The 18,487-nt window shown below is 42.5% G+C and overlaps 7 protein-coding genes across 7 annotated transcripts; 3 read left to right on the top strand and 4 right to left on the bottom strand.

Moving 5' to 3' along the window:
• Positions 1-660: 660 nt before the first annotated feature.
• frs3 (fibroblast growth factor receptor substrate 3) lies at positions 661-3,379 on the bottom strand. Its single transcript, XM_067244167.1, has 5 exons — positions 3,314-3,379; positions 2,848-3,034; positions 2,342-2,503; positions 2,073-2,194; positions 661-1,971 (listed from the first exon to the last, which is right to left on the bottom strand). Exons 1-5 carry the CDS (start codon positions 3,377-3,379, stop codon positions 661-663), a joined length of 1,848 nt encoding a protein of 615 aa, XP_067100268.1.
• Positions 3,380-5,489: 2,110 nt separating this feature from the next.
• Positions 5,490-7,094, top strand: tspo (translocator protein). Its single transcript, XM_067241363.1, has 4 exons — positions 5,490-5,693; positions 6,015-6,189; positions 6,336-6,474; positions 6,595-7,094. Exons 2-4 carry the CDS (start codon positions 6,017-6,019, stop codon positions 6,769-6,771), a joined length of 489 nt encoding a protein of 162 aa, XP_067097464.1. The 5' UTR covers positions 5,490-5,693; positions 6,015-6,016; the 3' UTR covers positions 6,772-7,094.
• A 233-nt stretch (positions 7,095-7,327) lies between these two features.
• uqcc2 (ubiquinol-cytochrome c reductase complex assembly factor 2) lies at positions 7,328-8,322 on the bottom strand. The gene is made up of 4 exons (XM_067241489.1): positions 8,091-8,322; positions 7,881-7,955; positions 7,694-7,763; positions 7,328-7,488 (listed from the first exon to the last, which is right to left on the bottom strand). The coding sequence occupies exons 1-4, from the start codon at positions 8,226-8,228 to the stop codon at positions 7,382-7,384; spliced, it is 390 nt and encodes a 129-aa protein (XP_067097590.1). The 5' UTR covers positions 8,229-8,322; the 3' UTR covers positions 7,328-7,381.
• tomm6 (translocase of outer mitochondrial membrane 6 homolog (yeast)) lies at positions 8,303-9,513 on the top strand. Its single transcript, XM_067241600.1, has 3 exons — positions 8,303-8,461; positions 9,160-9,284; positions 9,418-9,513. Exons 1-2 carry the CDS (start codon positions 8,316-8,318, stop codon positions 9,254-9,256), a joined length of 243 nt encoding a protein of 80 aa, XP_067097701.1. The 5' UTR covers positions 8,303-8,315; the 3' UTR covers positions 9,257-9,284; positions 9,418-9,513.
• A 119-nt stretch (positions 9,514-9,632) lies between these two features.
• On the top strand, positions 9,633-10,651 carry c1h1orf74 (chromosome 1 C1orf74 homolog). Its single transcript, XM_067241231.1, has one exon. It carries the CDS (start codon positions 9,750-9,752, stop codon positions 10,539-10,541), a length of 792 nt encoding a protein of 263 aa, XP_067097332.1. The 5' UTR covers positions 9,633-9,749; the 3' UTR covers positions 10,542-10,651.
• An 88-nt stretch (positions 10,652-10,739) lies between these two features.
• On the bottom strand, positions 10,740-12,630 carry sirt4 (sirtuin 4). The gene is made up of 3 exons (XM_067241109.1): positions 11,663-12,630; positions 11,283-11,577; positions 10,740-11,172 (listed from the first exon to the last, which is right to left on the bottom strand). The coding sequence occupies exons 1-3, from the start codon at positions 12,178-12,180 to the stop codon at positions 11,020-11,022; spliced, it is 966 nt and encodes a 321-aa protein (XP_067097210.1). The 5' UTR covers positions 12,181-12,630; the 3' UTR covers positions 10,740-11,019.
• A 165-nt stretch (positions 12,631-12,795) lies between these two features.
• On the bottom strand, positions 12,796-18,483 carry sxph (saxiphilin). The gene is made up of 17 exons (XM_067240993.1): positions 18,274-18,483; positions 17,755-17,918; positions 17,546-17,645; positions 17,260-17,436; positions 16,950-17,112; positions 16,732-16,796; positions 16,440-16,597; positions 16,100-16,286; positions 15,834-15,982; positions 15,635-15,725; positions 15,393-15,452; positions 14,617-14,799; positions 14,261-14,408; positions 14,082-14,164; positions 13,737-13,921; positions 13,407-13,593; positions 12,796-13,288 (listed from the first exon to the last, which is right to left on the bottom strand). The coding sequence occupies exons 1-17, from the start codon at positions 18,326-18,328 to the stop codon at positions 13,245-13,247; spliced, it is 2,199 nt and encodes a 732-aa protein (XP_067097094.1). The 5' UTR covers positions 18,329-18,483; the 3' UTR covers positions 12,796-13,244.
• Between the last annotated feature and the right edge of the window lie 4 nt (positions 18,484-18,487).

Raw genomic sequence — 18,487 nt, 5'->3', positions numbered from 1 at the left:
CAACCACTGCTCAAATCAGTATGATACTGAAAAAAAGGAAATATTAAGTTCATAAACTATTTCAGGAATAATACTTGATTAAGAGAATACTCATCTAGGGCCAATAACGAGGGTAATTCCATAGTAGAAAAATAATATAAAGAATGTCCATGAAAAATTGAAAATACAGTTATTTCCTGGGAAGTGACTTTTCATCTCATACAAAGCATCATGGGTAAATACAAGGTAGCTGATATAACCAAGCTGTATCTTTCTCTGGTTTATGTCCAAGGGACTCCAACACACAGCTAAGGCGAAAGATATACAGCAAAATCTAAATGAATGCAAAGGTTAAAGCACAACCTTAAATCTGGCCAATCAGAGGTGGTGCCGTTAAACTAAACAGCCTTACACTACATCCAAATAACAGACAATAACAGGGCAATGCCCCAAACAGCTTCCTCAATTACTGGTATATGCACAGATCGTTTTTAGAAAGTTTCTAATTAGGTACCTGTACTGTAGATAAGCCAGCCTGACAGTCGAATGGTGGTTGACAGTGAGGGGTCCAGTGTGCTAAACCTGTCCACTTAAGCTGTCCACCCACCTCACATCTATCCCTTCATTCATCTTTGCTGTATTTGCTCCTTGCTTTCATCTTTTCCTCTCCTCCAATTTCCTTTACAGAGGCAGGTCTGTGCTGTTGTGGCGAGTCTTTCTTGAGGTCCCATCGTCCCTGGGAAGAGCTTTCTGCAGGTTAGACATGGCTGCTGTTTTCTTCAGGTCGATGACGGCGTAGAACTCACTGCGTCGGGGTGCCTGGGGACCACATTTAAGGGGTGGTAGGCGCTGGTGCTGTGGCTGGGGTTGGGCACCCCCAACACCATGAGGCTGACATGGTGGCTCTCCCTCCAAGTCCACCTGGATGTAGTTAAGCTGCCGCGAGGGAGGCATATGGCCGTGCTCGCACCCTCCCACCCCTCCCCCCGATCTTCTGCGAAAATCAAAGCTGAATATTCGTCCTCCTCTGTCTGACTGGCATGGCTGGGGGTGTGGGGGGCAGGCGTGTCGGAGCCGGGGTGGTTGAACCTGCTCTGTGTTGACGTAGTTCTGCAGGGCATCCCGGTGGATCCCCCCGCCATCCTGATGGTAACCATTGGGTGTGCTGGGACCTTCTGAAAACTCATACTCATCAAAGTCCTCCTCCTCCTCCTCGTACTCCTCATCCTGCTCGTCATCTTCCTCATCCTGCTCCTCGTCCCTCTGCAGAGCACGATATTCCCACACTGGGGGCAGGGAGGGTAGGTTCTCATAGTTGAGCAGAGCTGTCCGCCGGTGACCTCCACCCATACCCCGCTCACAGGGGTAGCCCTGCGGAGGTAATGATGAGGGGCCGTGGAGGTGTGGATGGGACAGGGGGTGGGAGTGACTGTCCCCAGTGGTGCTGCTGCTGCTACTGGAGCCCACAGACTGGGATACACTGCTGGGACTGAGTCTCAGCCTGCGCCCCCTACTCAGGCCGTTGATGTTCTCGTAGGTAAGTTGGCTACCCTGACAGCCCTCCTGATGCTCATGGCTTGGATGCCGGTGCATGAGGTGTTGGTAGTGATGATAAGAGTTGCACATGTGCAGGGGAGGCTCGTCACCCTCTGTTTCTGAGCCTGTTGCGCCCTCTACTGGCCGCAGAACATGGGGATTATGCCCATGTCTTTCCCTTTCTCGCTCTCGTTCCAGTAGATGACGTTGGGCGGGAGTAGGTCCCAACATGAATTTGACCTCCTGTGAGGAAGGCTGTAAGAATACCTGCGGATCTTTGCGTTCTTCCAACGGACAGCAGTGCATGCTGGACTGCCCACCTCCTTGCCCCCCCACAGTCATGGAGCTGCGTGCCGGCTCAGGAAAAGAGCTAGGCCGCACCTCTGGTAGGGAGTGCACACAGTGTCGACTGGAGAGGTCCCCCTCCACACTAACAGTGTTCACGTAGGTGTGTGCCTTTTGTAGAAGAAAAAAAAGTGGTTTGTAAGCCCTCCAACAGTTACAGCATCAGTGGAGAATGAAGATTAAAGGTGAAAATGTTAACAGTTCTCCCTTACCTGGTCCTCAAGGCCCATGAGGCTGTGGCCATGATCGTCAGCCAGAGAAGGCTGGGAAGAGTCAGCTCGGATAGGGTATCCAGGGTAACCATTAGGGAAACCCTGGACAGGGAATGCTGGAGCTGCAGGCAGATGACAGTATAATGACTACCTTTACATGCCCACAATACTAATGACTTACAACTGTGAGACAGATGTCCCCAGACTTATGTGTTACAGGTTTAGAAAGACTTAGCAAGTGTGTGTATTTCATTGTGTACATGTCTCACTGTTGGGGGTTTGAGGTGTGCGGGGAATGTCCATTTCTGGAGTGTGGCCACTGCGGCTCATCATCATAGGCTCTTCCACCACATTGATGCTATTGCACTGCATTAGCTCCTGGAGCAGGTTGAAGATCTCCTCTGCCCGGGAACATTTAAAGGCAAATATTCCTGATGGAACAAGAAACATTTCGATAGAAAAGTTATATTTAACAAATTGTAGTTGTGTGTTTGCTGGAAGTTGTGAGAAATAGTTTGGCAAATGTCAAAATTATATTCATTAGTTTGGTGTTGATTAATAATACAACAGTGTGAAACTAAGCAATAGTATGAATGATTGAGATGGTGCCTAAGAGACAGAGGTTAAACAGCTGTTAGAACAGCCTTAGAACTACTTAGCTGTAACAGTAGATTCAAAGTGACAATGCAAGCACTAACACAAAGTTCACAATGGAACTTAACATAGTTCACTACAGCAGTGCAGGAATCATTCAACTGTAGACCAAGTTACTCACCCTGTCCAGTTTGGCATCGCCTTCCACTCTCAAAAGAAAAGAGGTTGGAGTCATAGCCGTAGCGGCGCAGACAGAGGTAGGGCCACCGAATGGCATCCCTCTTGCGTGTGTGCAGAATGAGCTCTGTCTGGGTGAGCTCCATGGTCCCAGAGCCCAGTTCATTGCCTTCATCATCAACATTAGTTACCTGTCATGGAAAACATGTCATATTTTATCACTGTACAATTAACATCATTTCATCTCATGCCAACCATATCAATCCTGTATTCAGAAAGGAAAGTGTCTAAATTGTGTGTTTAAATTTGGAATACAGATAGTTGTGGGGGTATAATGTGCAAAACAACATTTAAAAGTTAATGGAATCCAGTAAAAATTCTTCAATGCAGCCCTTTATTTTAAAACGATCAAACTGTCTATCTTAAGTAAAATAATACATTGTAAAGAAGAGTTTTGACAAGCAGACAACCTTAAATTTGGTGAGATGGTTGTCTCTGATGCGGTCTCTGTATAGGCAGCTCCAACAGCTCCCCATAACTTCAGCAGGCCAGCTGAAACCTGACAACAGATGGAATTGAAAACAAATCAAGCAGATTTGACTAAAACAAGGGACAGCCTAGGTGAATGAGAATGTGTCTATCATTTTTCAATTGGTCTACTAGACACAGCATCTTACATTTTGACTCATTACACACACAATGTTTTTACCCAGTCCAGGCCATCAGTGGTAGGGATCCAAGCATAAATCCCCAAATCCTCTGCTGGGTGTCATGGTGAAAGGAGAGCTGGGTGGTTGCATTATAATTTTCAGGAGGAGCATTATTTTCTCTCTCCTATAAGTGAGACGGGCAACAATCTTTGTTAAAACTAATAGGCCTAGTAGACTTTAGAAAGAAAACTTTAGATTAAAAAGAGCAGAATCTGATAGGCCTCCAAATGGAGGAATCACACCCACAATAATAGGAATAAAAAAACATTGACAATGCAAATCACAACCTATTATTATTGCTGTTATTATCATTCAGTGTTTGGTATGGTTAAATAGTTTCATTGTGGTGATGTCTTCAACTTATCTGCATGTTCTTAGTTAAACTTAATCGTGTTCATCAACATGTACGAAATTGAGAAGAACCCCATGAAGGGGAAAATGAGTGTATGAAAATATCAGTAGTCTATAAGTATGAAACATCGCATTATCGTAACAAGAGATTCGTTGTAGGCAACTTTCAATAGCCCACCATTATTCAAAGCAAGAATATTTCTAATGACAAGATTCTGTGCATTTTTTTGTTTGTATGTATGTGTAAGGTAGGTAGCATCTGCCAAAGTCTAAATACGCTAAGCAACGCCAGTCTATATTGGCTATGATGCTAGGATGCTAGCAATACGATGTCTATCAAAATAATGTCTAATGCCAAATTAGCGTTATCATCTTGACATCTTAACACAAAGAATTAAAATAAATAATATCGTAGGCAACACGACGACAAACACGCAGTAATACCGATATGTTTTCAATCTGCGGCGCAGTGAACTGCACAGGTAGGCAGTAGGCTACAGAACAGTTATTTATGTGAAACACTGCATTTACACATTGTATCTTTTCATAAGAATCACCGAGGTTACGCACAGGCTTTATAGCAGATATAACGAGTTGCTGAATTAAGACAGCGGGGGTTTGCTACTCACATGTCTGACAAGGATTGTGATACGAAACTACCGAGAATAGTGAAGGCTGGAAATTAATTGTCGGTGGCGCTGGAGGGATCAGATAGCCCACGGGTCGGTTTTTGATAATAGTCCATGGGTTATGGCACTTGTTTAAGAAGAACGGAAAATTAGACTAATTGTGTTCAAATAAAGCCATAAACTGATTTTTTTTGTCCGCCCCCCTACTGCAGCACGGGCCTCTCTTTGACATTTCCCAACCGTCAGGGTGAGAGTTCACAGACAACGAGGTTTTGTGGAGAGACAAGAAGATGTTGAACGCTGGAGGACCGAGATGTAAGGTGTGACTGTTTGCCTAAGCATGATGAGGTGGGAGGAGCAGATAATCCCAATATGATAATAAAATGGTTTTCATAATACCCTTCTTAACACAATAACATATCCATTATAAAAATGAAAACCCCTGCTTCATTATTGTAGTTTGTGTGGTAGCATACCTGGCTCATAGCCTATAGCTCCAACTCAATCTCCAATATTTGTCTGTGCAAGCGTTTTTAAATTAGATACACATTTTGAAATTGCATTGAAAACGTATAGCATGGACCCAACATAAACTGCCATTGGTTATGTCATTAAGGTATAGCATCTACACTTTGTATGACAGGTTTGATAATAAATTAGATAGGCTACAAAGACCTATGCGCCAGAACTGGTAGCCTATAATTAGATTTTACGTTTTTGTTTAGTTTATCTAGCCTACTTATTTTTTTTTACAATCTATTACATATTCTTTCAAACAATACTTTGCCGCCCACTGGTTCGTGAGATAAATGGTCGCCAGCTAAAGCTACATTATATCTTATTTGTAGACAAGTGCGCAGTTGGTCGACATAGGCGCATAATTAGCGCAACGTTGAATCCATCCAACATGATATCTGTCGTTATGAAACGGTCAAATTATTTACAAAATCGTCCTGCCTGTAGCATTATGGCAAACCCTGGGAGTGTCCTCGTATAAACCTTCCCTTGACTGATAAGAAACTCCAACCAGAAAGGGAGAGTTTCATCTGACTGTTGCAGCATGATTTAGCATTACAAAACGAGCGAAAACCTCCATCCTCAATCCTGAAAGAGCGCGTCAGACAAGTGCCAACAATATTGAACTCTTAGGTGGCTGACAGGTAAGAGTGAATTAGTGTGCTCTACAGTCTAGTTAGTAGATAGCTACCTTTTCCAGTTCCAGTACAGTGTTCTCGACATTGAATGTAGGATATTCACAATACAACCTTTCTTTCCTAAACAGGTCTGTCGGTTACTGTGAGAAATAGTTAAAACTTAAATTCGAATTTTGTAGTAAAATACTTAAATTCGAAACTGGAAACTGATATTGTTACGTAGAATTAATACGTTTTCGAACCCGTTTTTTTCGAACGTTTACATAGCCTAAGCTAATGACGTTTCTAGTGAATTCTAAAGTCACATGCCCCATATTCTCCCTGTAGACATGTGGCTGCCTATGCTAGGACTGACTGCCCTACCACATCTAGGAGGGCTCTATGGAGGCTTCGTCACACGCAAAGAAGTGAAAACTTGGTTTCCCACTCTTATTAAGCCGTGGTGGCGCCCGCCCAACTTTGCATTCCCAATAGTGTGGACAACTCTCTACACAGGCATGGGGTGAGTGATATTGTCCTTCTTCAGTCTCACTGGCAAGCATGCCCCACCCACTCCACCGCTCATGCTACAGCAACACCTGACCGTAGGTAACCCCTTAAAGTATTTCTAAGGCTGATGTAATTAACTAAACATTTCTCAAATGTTAGATATGGATCCTACCTGGTGTGGAAGGAACTAGGAGGTTTTACTGAGGATGCCATGGTGCCAATGGGGCTGTATGGACTTCAACTTGCTCTCAACTGGGCCTGGACACCCATCTTCTTCGGAGCACATAAAATAAAACTGGTATTTAACAAAACTTTATCTGCATGGTTAATATTTCCCTGAAAATGACACTGTACGGTCATTTCTGGTCTCAACTAAAACTGCGGCAAGGGTTTTGATATAATTCCCCCTCCCTTCCAGGCACTCATAGAGATTGTGATGCTCACTGGAGCGGTGGGAGCAACCATGGTGTCCTGGTATCCTATCAGTTCCACAGCCACGCTGATCATGGCACCCTACCTAGCTTGGCTGTGTCTCGCCACCGCACTCAACTACTGCATATGGAGAGACAACCCTGAGGAGGAGAAAGAGGAATAGTGCTACACATGCCTTAAACTTGCTTCACTTAAAAATTCAGAAATCCTTCTTTCTCATTTGCATTGTCTTAACAATTCAATTATAATAATATATAATTTCTCCTATAGTCATGACACCACATACAAATAAAGGGACATTCAATGGAAAATATAATGTATTCAGTTGCTTCTCTACTACACATTCCACTACCATTGCATCCTTCATTCATATGTTTACTATACATTAACACTGAATACTTATGAGATGCAAGATGTATTTACAAATCTATTGGATGTTGAAACATTAAACTAGTTATACATAAAATAAAAATATTTTGCACTGGTTGCTATACATCTAATTTTTGCTTTGAAAGTCCTCATCTTATTTTGGTTGACTGTTCTATAACTGTATTGAGTACCTTTGTAATTCTAATGAAAAATATGGTTGTTTACATTAGTTTTGTACTTATTTTTGGACCCCTTATCAAAAGATTTTACATTAGTAAAGAGGAACCACTTTACCTTTTGGATTTTACAATGTTAACTGTAGTACCTATATATATCACAACCTTATTAAATATAATAAGAGGTGCTTTATTTCTACAGGAAGAGGCAAATGCAAATATGTAACATTATTTCTCAGGTTTATCCGGACTATCTTCTGGCGCCTTTGAAGAGAATCGCTCCATCAGTGTTTTCCATAATCCCTTCTTCTCCTCGTCCATTTGCTGCATGCTTCCTGTAAAAGGAGTAGTTTAAAGTTGCTGACAGTAAACTTGATAGTTTCAATTCCCATACCCCATCCAAGGTACAAAAAAGTGGACATGACTGGAGATTTCAGATGGGATCTTAATGAATTACATGGCAACAGTCTTTATCCTAGCTACATCATTGACTCGAAAAATATGAACCTTACACAAGTAATAATGAAATTGTGTCCATACCTGTTGCTAACAGCATTTTACATTCTTCCAATGTCACACCGGTAAAGCTGGTATCTCGTATGCGAGGAAACTGAGTTAATGGAGAAAAAGAGATTTTCATAATTAATGGTTAATTCGTGTTCGTGTAAAATAGCCTAAACAATTCTGTAATACACGAGGTGAACTTTCTTTAAGTGGGTTTACTTACTCTTTCTCTGTACACATTGGTGTTAATCCGGGCCAAACTTTCGTACATTTGATCACACTTTTCTGGGTCCGAAATCTGTAACAACAACAGTCAGTGTACAAACACATCTCAAATACACTAGTCAGTATAGCTAGCTAGCATGTTGTATCTATTCGAAACAAGGTCATTACAGACAATTTGCTGGGGACTGTGCATGCATGTGCACTCTACCTGTGTGTTTTCACCCTCACGAAATGCATGGGCGACTCTTTGTCGTAGAACGGTCCCTAAATCGCGGCCCTTCTTCGATTCGTCCCTTGGCCATTCTTCACAGAGTTTCAAGAACCGACGGTACCGTGTAGCAGACATGTTTTGTTATGGAACGCAAATGATGCACGGACCGTCAATGGTAGGGCTGGTGTTACATCTAAATCATTCCCACTGTAAAATTGCCGCATGCTAAAGCAAAAAGCCACAGAAGACAGAACACAGGCATTCAAGATGAGTGGAGCTGGGAAAAAGGGTGCTGTGGGACCATCTGGTGTTGTAGAATGGATTCGCTCTGCTTGCCATTTTGCCACTGATAGAAACGATTTTAGAAGGTGTGTTACTGTAACGCCGTTTTGTCGTCCTCTCGTTAACATATCTTAGCAAGTATGGCTGAGGTGAAGAACTAGCGACGGAAAATGCTAGCTAGCATAGCTAGTTAGCTATGAGTACTGTATCCATGTCAGCGATGCGTTGTTAAGCGATTCTGGAAAGCATGCCTTTCATTCGCCCTTTCTCTGTACAAGAGTCTAGAGTAGACAGCTATCGCTATCTTAGTGATGCATTTACACATAGCCACTGAGCGATTTATTCAACTATTGGTTCGTTAGTGTGACAAGTAATTAGCTTGTAACAGCTAGACTACATAGTGTTACACAATAGTAGCAATTGTGCACACCGGGATTGAGGTTTTCTAGCCAGACAACAGTATCCGTCTACATCAGAAATGTAAATCTAAAATGTGTTTTCAGTCTTGATCCAATCAAATGTGTAATGTATTTTTACAATGTCCAACGACATTAAATATTGATCTGCTTGAATGTGTTGCCAGTTCTACATGCGTTAATACAAATTAGTTAATACTTGATTTTATTGGATGATGATGCAGTCCAATAAAAGCATTGTTGAATTTGATCTGCTGTTGCAGAATGCAGATAGGCTACATACGATAGTGTAATGAAAATGTATCAACTTAAATGAGTTCGTTGTTTTAATCCAGATATAACCAACTACCATATTTGTCTTTCTGTAGGAACCTACTGGTAAATTTGGGAATATTTGCAGCTGGTGTGTGGGTCGCCAGAAACTTGTCAGATTTTGACCTGATGTCTCCACAACCTGTCACGTAATGATGGAGACCATGGGCAGTGTGAAAGGGTCAGTAGACTTAATGCTTTATAGATAATGTAGCTGTTGATGTAAATAAATTACATGATTTAGAATTATCAGACGTATTGATAATGTTGATGCGTTTCTAGAATGTTCAATTAACCTCTCTATTCTTGTTTAGGTGTCATGGACCAAACGGGAGCCACAAGGGACAGGATATTTGTTCAATGACAATATTATTTGTTAACACTTATTAAATATTTTCTGGAAACTGAAATGTTGGGCTTACTGTTAATACTGCGATTTAATATAGTTAACAAGTTAATTCAATAATACTTACTATCATTCTTTACGTCGAACCTGAGGATTCGTAAACTGGAACCAATATTTGTGAACCGGAAGACGGTCGATGTGACACCCATGGCTATTTTAACAAGTCCTGAAGTCCACGGATTGGAAACATGTCGTAGAGCTGAAGCAAATTTATTGATGAGCCAGTGCCGCTAAAATACTATGGCCACACAGAATCGTTTTGTCGCTGCTGCTCAAAAATGGCTGCGTGTTGGAAAGAAATCGCTCTCAATCGCTCGGAGTTTGGACCTGGCTGCTGGAGTCATGGCTGTTAACACAGGTCTGAAGCCTGCACTGCTGTATGACGCTAACTCCGTTCTGGCTGATCAGATCCAAAGTTATCTTACTTCACTACAGTCAGAACAACTCGTATCTAAATCTCTCATAACATTGGACATTAATGGAAATAACCTAATTGTTAATCCATCTTTAACAATAGATCATTTAGAAAAGTTCACAAAGAGGACTGTGGCTGTTATTGACGTGCGTCACTCGCTGGACCAGCCATCTGTTATCACGGATTTACGGGAGGGAGATTTGGAAAAGATGATACAGACTTTGCTTACTTTTCTGAAAGATATTAGACAAGTTTCAGAGGTTAAGACTCCTCTCTTTATTGGGGACCTTTCTGAGACATGGAATCTATGCACCCTCTTTGGGATTCTATTGGGTTACCCAGTTACTTACTGGTTTGATCAAAATGAAAGCTTTGAGAATTGCTTGACTATGACCCCACTAGTGGTGACCAAAGCTCTTGCAACTTGGCAGGTTAGCACAGAGTCTCACCAGTGTTGCCTTTACTCCTTTAGCTCACCAGAGGCCCTGGAGGCAGATACTTTGTCAGTCCTGGATGACTGGACTTCAAGGCTTCAAGAAAGATTTCAGCAGCAGACTGTGTTCTCTGGACTTAATATTTCCAAAACCACTGCCACCTTACCCTCAGTGACACTTTGATTACTGTAAAACAAAGCTCTACCCAAATGAATCTTTTAGATACAAAACATAAGTATATGCAAATGGATTTCAACTAGTCATCGCCTTATACTAAATGAAAGAGGAAGATCTATTGGGAGTAGCACTCATGAATAAACAGCATGTGAAAAATAAAATGTTAGAGGGACACAATGTCCACTTTAATGAATTAACCTTAAACAAAGATTTCCCACTGCTAAATTTATTTAACTCATGTTTCAACCAAAAAACATTACATTATTTAACTGTATTACAGCTACAGTTCCTCAAGACAATACAAAGATTCCTGGTGACTTATGTTTTCTTTACAAATGAGTAAGATTCATTCAATTCATCCTATTGTCCTGAGGCTGTTTGCATTGTAGAAAGAGGTAGAGTAAAAGCACCTGTTGAGAAGTTATTCCAAGCTCAAGGAGTGAATTCAACTCGTAGTGAGCCCATTTCTGGTTCCATGGTGAGGTCAGAGGGGCAAGATGATAGACAGCACCTCCCCACAGCGTGCACTCAATCGTAGCTCCGCCAGATGATCAGCCCTGGTAGAACCAATGTTCACAATGGCCACTGGGATCTTCATATCATTGGCTGCTAAAAGAAATCTGTACCCGGAATACACCTGGAAAAAATGTGGCACACCTGTTATGTTTGTAATCTAATAGTTAACGCATAATTATTGCTTCACTGTTAGCCTTGTCATCAGCATTTTAGCAACTTTGCCTGCCCTACCTGCAAAGAGGATCCAGCAACCAGTACTGCATCCGATTCAGACAGTCTATTATGTACAAATTCCACTGTTGTTCTGTTGACGGAATCCCCAAAAAATGTAACCTCTGGCTTTAGAATCCCTCCACAGCCCTCACAAGAAGGCACTCTGAAGTGGAGGACCTGCTCATCCTCCAGAAAAACATCCCCGTCTGGTGCGACACCACCTGCTTTCGCTCCCCACTCGGGGTTCAATGTTCCAAAACGCTTTTGAAGCTCCTCTCTGGGAGAGACAGCGCCACAGCCAAGGCACACCACCCTAGGATAAAGCATACAGAAAGACTAATAACGCATCCTATGCATTTGTGTGTATGCATGTATAGGCTTTTTTAGGTCTCTCCCACCTGTGTGTACATCCATGGAGTTCAGTAAGTCTTTTGTGCCCTGCCTTAGAGTGTAGGGCATCCACATTCTGAGTGACCAGCCAGTGCAATTTGCCCCTTTCTTCCCACTGCCTTAGAGCCAAGTGTGCAGAGTTTGGCTTGTGTGATGAGAAATGTGGCCAGCCCACATAGTTCCTAGCCCAGTAACGTTGCCGAGACTTGGCACTACGGACAAACTCTGCATGTTGCATCGGGCGTCTGTCTGTGCGGGCGTACAGACCCACGCCCTCTGAACGATAGTCTGGAATGCCAGATTCTGTTGAGAGACCAGCACCAGTAATGACGAAGAGGCGTGTAGAACGTGACACAAAAGCTTGCAGCTGCTTCAGAACATGATCATCAATGGTACTACTGGCAGGCACAAAGCTCTGCACCCCAGCAGGAAAAGACAACGCCCGCATCCCAGGTGCCGAACACAGGGTGACTGGCCTCCATAGCATCCACATCTGTGTCAAGACAACAAAACCTGCTTTGTTCATGTATCAGAGAAAATTGTATTGAAATGTACACAATGTTTTGAAAATGTATTGTGACACTTTTCCTCAGCCCTTCTCAATTCCTTATGACCCCCTGACCTGCATGTTTTTGATGTTTTGATGTCTTCCAACACACCTTACTCAAATGAACTGGTCATAATCAGGTTTCTGCAGACCTTGAAGACGACCCTACATCATGTAGACCCAGATGTAACATGCAGGGCTGGGGCAGAGGGTCTCCAGGACCAGGATTGATAAGAAAGACTGTATAACAAGGCTTTGGAAAAGTAGGCTAGCTAACAAGATGCAAGGCAACGTTATTGTACTGTCTGCAGTAAATGTGGTTACCTTATGTTATCTGTAAGTAACATTTAACATGTCCCTGGTTTTGAGCGGTTTACCCGGTGTTATAACATTATCTTAAAGTCCCTGTCGAATTGTCCTTCCAGGGCTAGCCTAACTAATTTGACACGGAGGTAGAAAAAATCGACAGAACACCTGGCTAGAGTCTAGTAAATACTCGGTAAAAGGCAAAGCTCCAATAACTATCGATAGCTTCCATTTTAGTAGAGTAGTGTCAAAGCCTATACGCAGTGAAATGTACAAGTCAAAGTGAACTACCGGTTAATTAATTTAATTATTACCTTGACATTAATGATGAGACGGTATCGTGCCAGTTAGTTTCATAAACAATATGCGTTCCGGTTTTTGTTCTAGGCGGACAATTGAATGAAGAACACACTAGTTCCAACAACAACATCCTCCCGATATGCCCCTCCCTCAAAAGTCAGGACTGCTAAAAACCACAAGCATAAAAGAACGCAGGACAATCGTAAATATTAGCACCAAGATATGCTGCCACAATAGCGGAGACCGTCATTAATACGAGTACATCAATCTCCTTGAGTTAAACAAATCTGCGAAACCGCATGAATAGACCTGAATTGTAAAAGACGATTGTAACCGTAGATACATGTAATTTAAAAAAAATCAAATCCAGACACAGGTATCAGCCTTTATTGGCCTCCACGTCCTCCCCATCACTCTCATGTTTTCTTTCTTCTGCCTCAGAAAATGCTGCAGATGTCCTGGTTGCAAAATTCCAAAATGTCTGTAAGAGAGGGGTACATTAGGTGTATTAACATACACATATTAATGTATATGACATTGTAACAAAGAAAATGTGATATACAAATAGCCTATGTACAGTGACAAGTAAAAGGTCTCACCAGAATGTGTGCAGTTGAATACAGTCTCTGCTTGTCTGTAAAAGTCCTCCCCAAGGATAGTGCGATAGTCCAGATGACTGGTGTGGACCAGGCACTTTGTAGCATCTTTGAAAAGCAGGTCACTTTCTCCATACTGCTCAGACTGAAAGAGTCTGAACTCAGTACCCTGGTTGGCTGCCAGAGTCTCCTATGGGGAGAGGAAATATTAGAATAATTTTGAATAGATAAAACAATGATTCATAATTGTAAAAAGAAAAAATGATCTCTCAGACAACCACACAAAGAAATGTGACAAAGAAGATTATAAAGAAATAACAATTAGTCCCTGACCTGTGACTTCATGAGGAAATCATACACACGGGCAGTGAGCACAGGACGAGTCATAATAATATTGGGAGGGATGGTTCCTAAATTACAACTCTCCCATTCTGACAAAGGAGCACGACGGCCATCCCCACACAGAAGCTCAAAGTCCCAGGGCAACCACCCCTCTGCCCAACCACTGGTGCTCAGACCTAGGGCACAACAGGACAAAAGAAAACTACAACACAGAAAACATGACCATGTAACAGAGGGGAAAGACCAGAATATACTATATCTACACCTCTGGTCTCTTGTACATGAGTAATAGTTTATATACATAAGAGCATGTGTGTGGGAGTATTCGTATCTCACTTAGGATATTTGTCTCCAGGTTGTGCTGCTCAAGGAAAGCCACATCTCCGTAGCTTTTGCCACTGGCATCTCCAACCAGGCACCTGCAAAACAGTGAGGGTAATATAAAGGGTAAGATTTTGTGAAGCATATAAATTGAACAATTCTATCTTTTTACTGAACTGAAAACATACAGTCACCTTAAAGCCCCCATATTTCCATAGTAGCGTTCATTGTGATTGTCTGCGCAACGTTTGGTGGCAGCCTCCACTGTGCCACCCATGCACACTTTACACAGATTGCCCTGGGAGCCAGGGAGGCACCCCTTCCAGAACACTTCACTGTACACTTTAAGAGAACACAGAGGATGGAATGTCACCATATAGAGTGTGTGCAAAAACAATCTGTCCACTTTTCTACTGGGTTTTACCATTCTAGTCAATGAGCAGAGCTTTGTTATTTCAGACGGAAGTCGTACAAGACATACGCATACTACATGAGGCCATAGAGCTAAATAGAGTAGGTTTGTCAAGAGACCTCCAGTCAGGAACAATACCTTTTGTAGGGTCGCATGTGGATGTACTGTTGTGCTCCAGGCTCAGGTGGTACTGGTAGGGAAGCATCCAGCCAGCAGGACTGTACATATGGCCATGGCAGGAGCGTCGGCCTCCAAGGGTCCCAAAGGAAACACTTCTGCTGGAGCGTTTCACTACTGCCACCCCCAACACAGGCGGTAACACTGGGGGAAACAGAGAACAGCTCAAAACAGGAAATGTACAGTCATAGTACTTTAAGTATTTATGCATACTGTAGTGGAATATTATCACATCTATGTAGTATATAATATTACTATGCATTTAATAGAAAGGTGAAACATTGGCTGAAAGAAAACCAAACATGTAGCCACTGAGTCAGGTCCATAAATACAGGAGCACACACATGCAGACACTCTGTTGTCCCTGTTGTAATGTATTGTGTTGTTACGTCCCTGTTGTAATGTATTGTGTTGTTACGTGATGTGCTGTGCTGTTGTGTGTAATGTGGTTATGAATCTGTGAAATTTGGATACTGTATATACTAATATATTGCATCTGCTGCATGATTGTGTAACTCACACTATGCAGTACATTTTATTCGCTTAACTTTTTAGAAAGGCCTGACCAGGGACTGGGGTTGCAAATTAGCCTATTGGCTAAAAACATTTTATGCAACACATCTACAACATTATTTAGGTATGTAATAATGTGCGCTGCATTGTCCCTGACAAATAAACAAATAAATGAAAAATAAAAATAAATATGCCATGTTCATGCCTGTATCATATCAGCTCACCATCTGTCTCTAAGTGGACCGTTCCATCAGGTCCTCCCTCAGAAGGAACACATGTTGTCCCTAAGAAAGGCAGATACACACAAGCAGTTAAATGATTAAAGCATTAATGATAAGAAGCTACTTCTGATTATGATTGCATTACTTGTTGAATGTAATAAGTCAGCTATGCAGAAAGAATGCTCCCTCCTGTGATGGAGTGTAAAGTATATCAATTCACCAGAAAGTTAAGATTAGGATCAAACCGTAAAATTCTGTTACAACCGGAACAAGGCCACATTTTCCAGCAATAAAGGCATGTGTGGCATCCAGCGAGACAGCATCCACTTCATCTCTCTGAAAGTGTGGTGTTTTTTTTTAAATCTTATATGAGAAAGCATTATATATCTTTGTCTTTGATTAAAGGCTATGGTTAGTGAGCTGTCCTGTAAAAATGCAACTTACCTTGATCTTCTCTACACAGTCACTCATTGAGACAGCTCTGACACACACCAATGGGTCTGACTTTATACTGAGGGCCCATTTCTCACATTTTGCCTGCTCTGCATTGCTGATACAGCACCAACGCACAACACTGTCCTCCAGTGAGCTACCTTCACACACACACACACACACACACAGACAAACACACACACAGTTAGACCTTTTGATAGTCATTCTAAACTACCAGCATACTAGGCAATTATGAGTACATTTGAGTGGAGACATACCTTCATGTCCAAGGCCTTTGAGGAGAGCAACATAATCCAGACCCAGTACCTGACTTATGTCCTTGTCATCTGGCAGAATAGCCAGTTTCTGTGTCACATCCTTGAAAAGCAGATCACTAGAACCGAAGGGAGCTGACTCAAATAGCTGAAAGCGCTGCTTCTCTCTTCCCCGTTGGCCAAAGGCCATCTGACAAAGATTATTTTCTCAGCAACAGATATAGATATAAGACAGACACATATGTGATGGTGCCAAATATGGGTCCACATAATTTATATTCGGCCGGACATAACTGTTTCTCAGATCCTTTATTGGCTGAGGAAGTAATGAAAACATTGTTACCTGTGTTGCCACCAGGAACTTGCGGGCAGTCTTCCGATTGTTTAATCGTGTGACCACACTTCCTCCTGGACCGCGACCCAGGTTGCAGATCCTGAACTGACTCAGTGGAGCCTGAGTGCCATCTGTACACAGCAAGCTGAAATCCTTCTTATCACTCTCTATCAAAGGAAAGACATGACGGACACAAGACAGTTTTATTAGATCTTTTTAGGAAGATTTTAGTCCAGTCATGAGAGTTGTAAGAGTTTGAATGACTCAAAATGCACCAAACAATGACAAAAAGTCAACTTACCATCAATACTTTCCAGAGCAGTGTGCTCAACAAAAGCAACATCCCCTGCTCCTGTCTTCAAACATCTAGAAAGGATTCAGAAGTTTTGGTTGGTACTGTTTGTACCTTCCCTGCAGTCAACAGTATGCCTGAAATGTTTGCAATCTTATGGTCCACATATACTGGTGTTACGTGTAATACTATAGGTAACGTTTTTAGTAATGCCCCTTCCATCTGACCTGAGTGCTCCCTGGCTGTTATAGAAGGGTTCACTATGGGAAGTCTCACAGTGGTAGTTACGATGGCGAATGTAAGACTTCTCCCCCTGACAGAGGGCACACAGGGCGGGTGCCATGCCAGCTGCCCCAGGGACACAGCTGGCACTGAAAAAGGCACTGACAGCTGAGGAAAGGATGAGATGAGTTCCTGACGTCACTGAATCATCTCAAAATCTAACTTCATTCTCTCCTATACCAATCCTAACAAGAAAGCTCTATTGTTGCCCGGTCAAAATTTCCTGCTCTCCTTCATGTTAATAGGTCTCTTTACCCTGGCTCAGCGGTTGGTCCTCAGCCCAGGTTAGGTAGTTACGAGACAGCAGGAAGCCCAGTGGCAGACTCCAGCCCGCTGTCCAGCGGGCTCCACTGTGACAGCTCCTGTGGCCCTGTAGGGAGCGCAGGTCTAGGGTCCTGTTTCTCACCACCGCCACCGCCAGAATACAGCCACCTTGTGAAACACAGGGCAGAGGGAAGCACTGTGATGATGTTCATGATATACATGCTGAAACAAAGGACTACAGGAAGAACCATGAGGAATTACTATCTTGATTACCTACCTTCATTGTAGATCTCCTTGGCAATGGCAGTCAGACCAAACTGCTTCACAGCAGTGTAAACCTCTCCTGCATCTAACGTAACCACGTCAGCACGATTTGCCTATAGGGGGAAAAAAAACACATGAGCCCCGTACCCAAACAGAATGGATTGATAAATGTTGTGTTAAGTAAGATAAAGGTCAGCAATGATGCAACTTCTACGGTCTCACCCTGATCTTGTTGATGCAGTCAGTAGTGCTGTAAGCACGCACACAGGAGAGCCTGGCAAAGGCTGCCACAGCAGCAGGAGGTAACACTGCGACCAGTGCTTTGGCCAGCTCCGCACACTTCCTGTGCTCTGGGTCGGACACGGTGCACCACCGCATCTTCTTAGCTGTGACCCAGAAAGCCCAAGTGGAAACTCAGTGACCAACTGACACCGCCACAAATATCCATTCATTTGTCAGGAGTAAGAACATAACTTGGATTAGCTGCCTGGTAGATGCTAGCTGTGGTTTCTTCAATAAAACAGTCAAACACCTGGGAATAAATACATCCTTAAAAATCAGGACAAGTAACAGAAATAAAAAGGCCAGTCCCAAAATGCTTTCCGAACAGTTAAAAAGATGATTGTTCGTTATGAATGTTTATGTAAATAGAGCTTCTGTGTTTGTTTATCCTTTTGTCACTTTAGATAAATACATCAGTTTAATGGGTAAACATTGATACTCAACTCTTAAAACACTTACCCAAACTGAAGTGGAAACAGATGAAACTGATAAGAATGACAAGAACTGCCCGCATGATGGTCACTTATTAAGGATATTACCGTCCAACAAAGACATAAACACCGTCAGTTTTACATAACAGGGACAGATGCTTTTTTCTGATATCAAATCCGTTTGAATACTTCAGCATGTCAGTTAACAGTATTGTCGCAGCCACGAGCGACGCAGTGTTGAA

Source organism: Osmerus mordax, chromosome 1, assembly GCF_038355195.1.
Source record: "Osmerus mordax isolate fOsmMor3 chromosome 1, fOsmMor3.pri, whole genome shotgun sequence".
Taxonomy (NCBI): Eukaryota; Metazoa; Chordata; class Actinopteri; order Osmeriformes; family Osmeridae; genus Osmerus; species Osmerus mordax.
This window is presented reverse-complemented; position numbering and strand designations above follow the sequence as displayed.

Coding starts and splice junctions, on each gene's coding strand:
- frs3 (XM_067244167.1), bottom strand. CDS start 3,379: ATGGGGAGCTGTTGGAGCTGCCTATACAGAGACCGCATCAGAGACAAC. Junction 3,035..3,313: donor ACCATCTCACCAAATTTAAG/GTTGTCTGCTTG, acceptor TTTCCATGACAG/GTAACTAATGTTGATGATGA. Junction 1,972..2,072: donor TCATGGGCCTTGAGGACCAG/GTAAGGGAGAAC, acceptor CTTCTACAAAAG/GCACACACCTACGTGAACAC.
- tspo (XM_067241363.1), top strand. CDS start 6,017: ATGTGGCTGCCTATGCTAGGACTGACTGCCCTACCACATCTAGGAGGG. Junction 6,190..6,335: donor ACTCTCTACACAGGCATGGG/GTGAGTGATATT, acceptor CTCAAATGTTAG/ATATGGATCCTACCTGGTGT. Junction 6,475..6,594: donor GAGCACATAAAATAAAACTG/GTATTTAACAAA, acceptor CCTCCCTTCCAG/GCACTCATAGAGATTGTGAT.
- uqcc2 (XM_067241489.1), bottom strand. CDS start 8,228: ATGTCTGCTACACGGTACCGTCGGTTCTTGAAACTCTGTGAAGAATGG. Junction 7,956..8,090: donor GTGAGGGTGAAAACACACAG/GTAGAGTGCACA, acceptor TTGTTGTTACAG/ATTTCGGACCCAGAAAAGTG. Junction 7,489..7,693: donor TAAAATGCTGTTAGCAACAG/GTATGGACACAA, acceptor CTCCTTTTACAG/GAAGCATGCAGCAAATGGAC.
- tomm6 (XM_067241600.1), top strand. CDS start 8,316: ATGCTAAAGCAAAAAGCCACAGAAGACAGAACACAGGCATTCAAGATG. Junction 8,462..9,159: donor GATAGAAACGATTTTAGAAG/GTGTGTTACTGT, acceptor GTCTTTCTGTAG/GAACCTACTGGTAAATTTGG.
- c1h1orf74 (XM_067241231.1), top strand. CDS start 9,750: ATGGCCACACAGAATCGTTTTGTCGCTGCTGCTCAAAAATGGCTGCGT.
- sirt4 (XM_067241109.1), bottom strand. CDS start 12,180: ATGAACAAAGCAGGTTTTGTTGTCTTGACACAGATGTGGATGCTATGG. Junction 11,578..11,662: donor CTCCATGGATGTACACACAG/GTGGGAGAGACC, acceptor GCTTTATCCTAG/GGTGGTGTGCCTTGGCTGTG. Junction 11,173..11,282: donor TTGCTGGATCCTCTTTGCAG/GTAGGGCAGGCA, acceptor CATTTTTTCCAG/GTGTATTCCGGGTACAGATT.
- sxph (XM_067240993.1), bottom strand. CDS start 18,328: ATGCGGGCAGTTCTTGTCATTCTTATCAGTTTCATCTGTTTCCACTTC. Junction 13,922..14,081: donor CCTGGAGACAAATATCCTAA/GTGAGATACGAA, acceptor GTTGTGCCCTAG/GTCTGAGCACCAGTGGTTGG. Junction 13,594..13,736: donor ATTTCCTCATGAAGTCACAG/GTCAGGGACTAA, acceptor CTCTCCCCATAG/GAGACTCTGGCAGCCAACCA.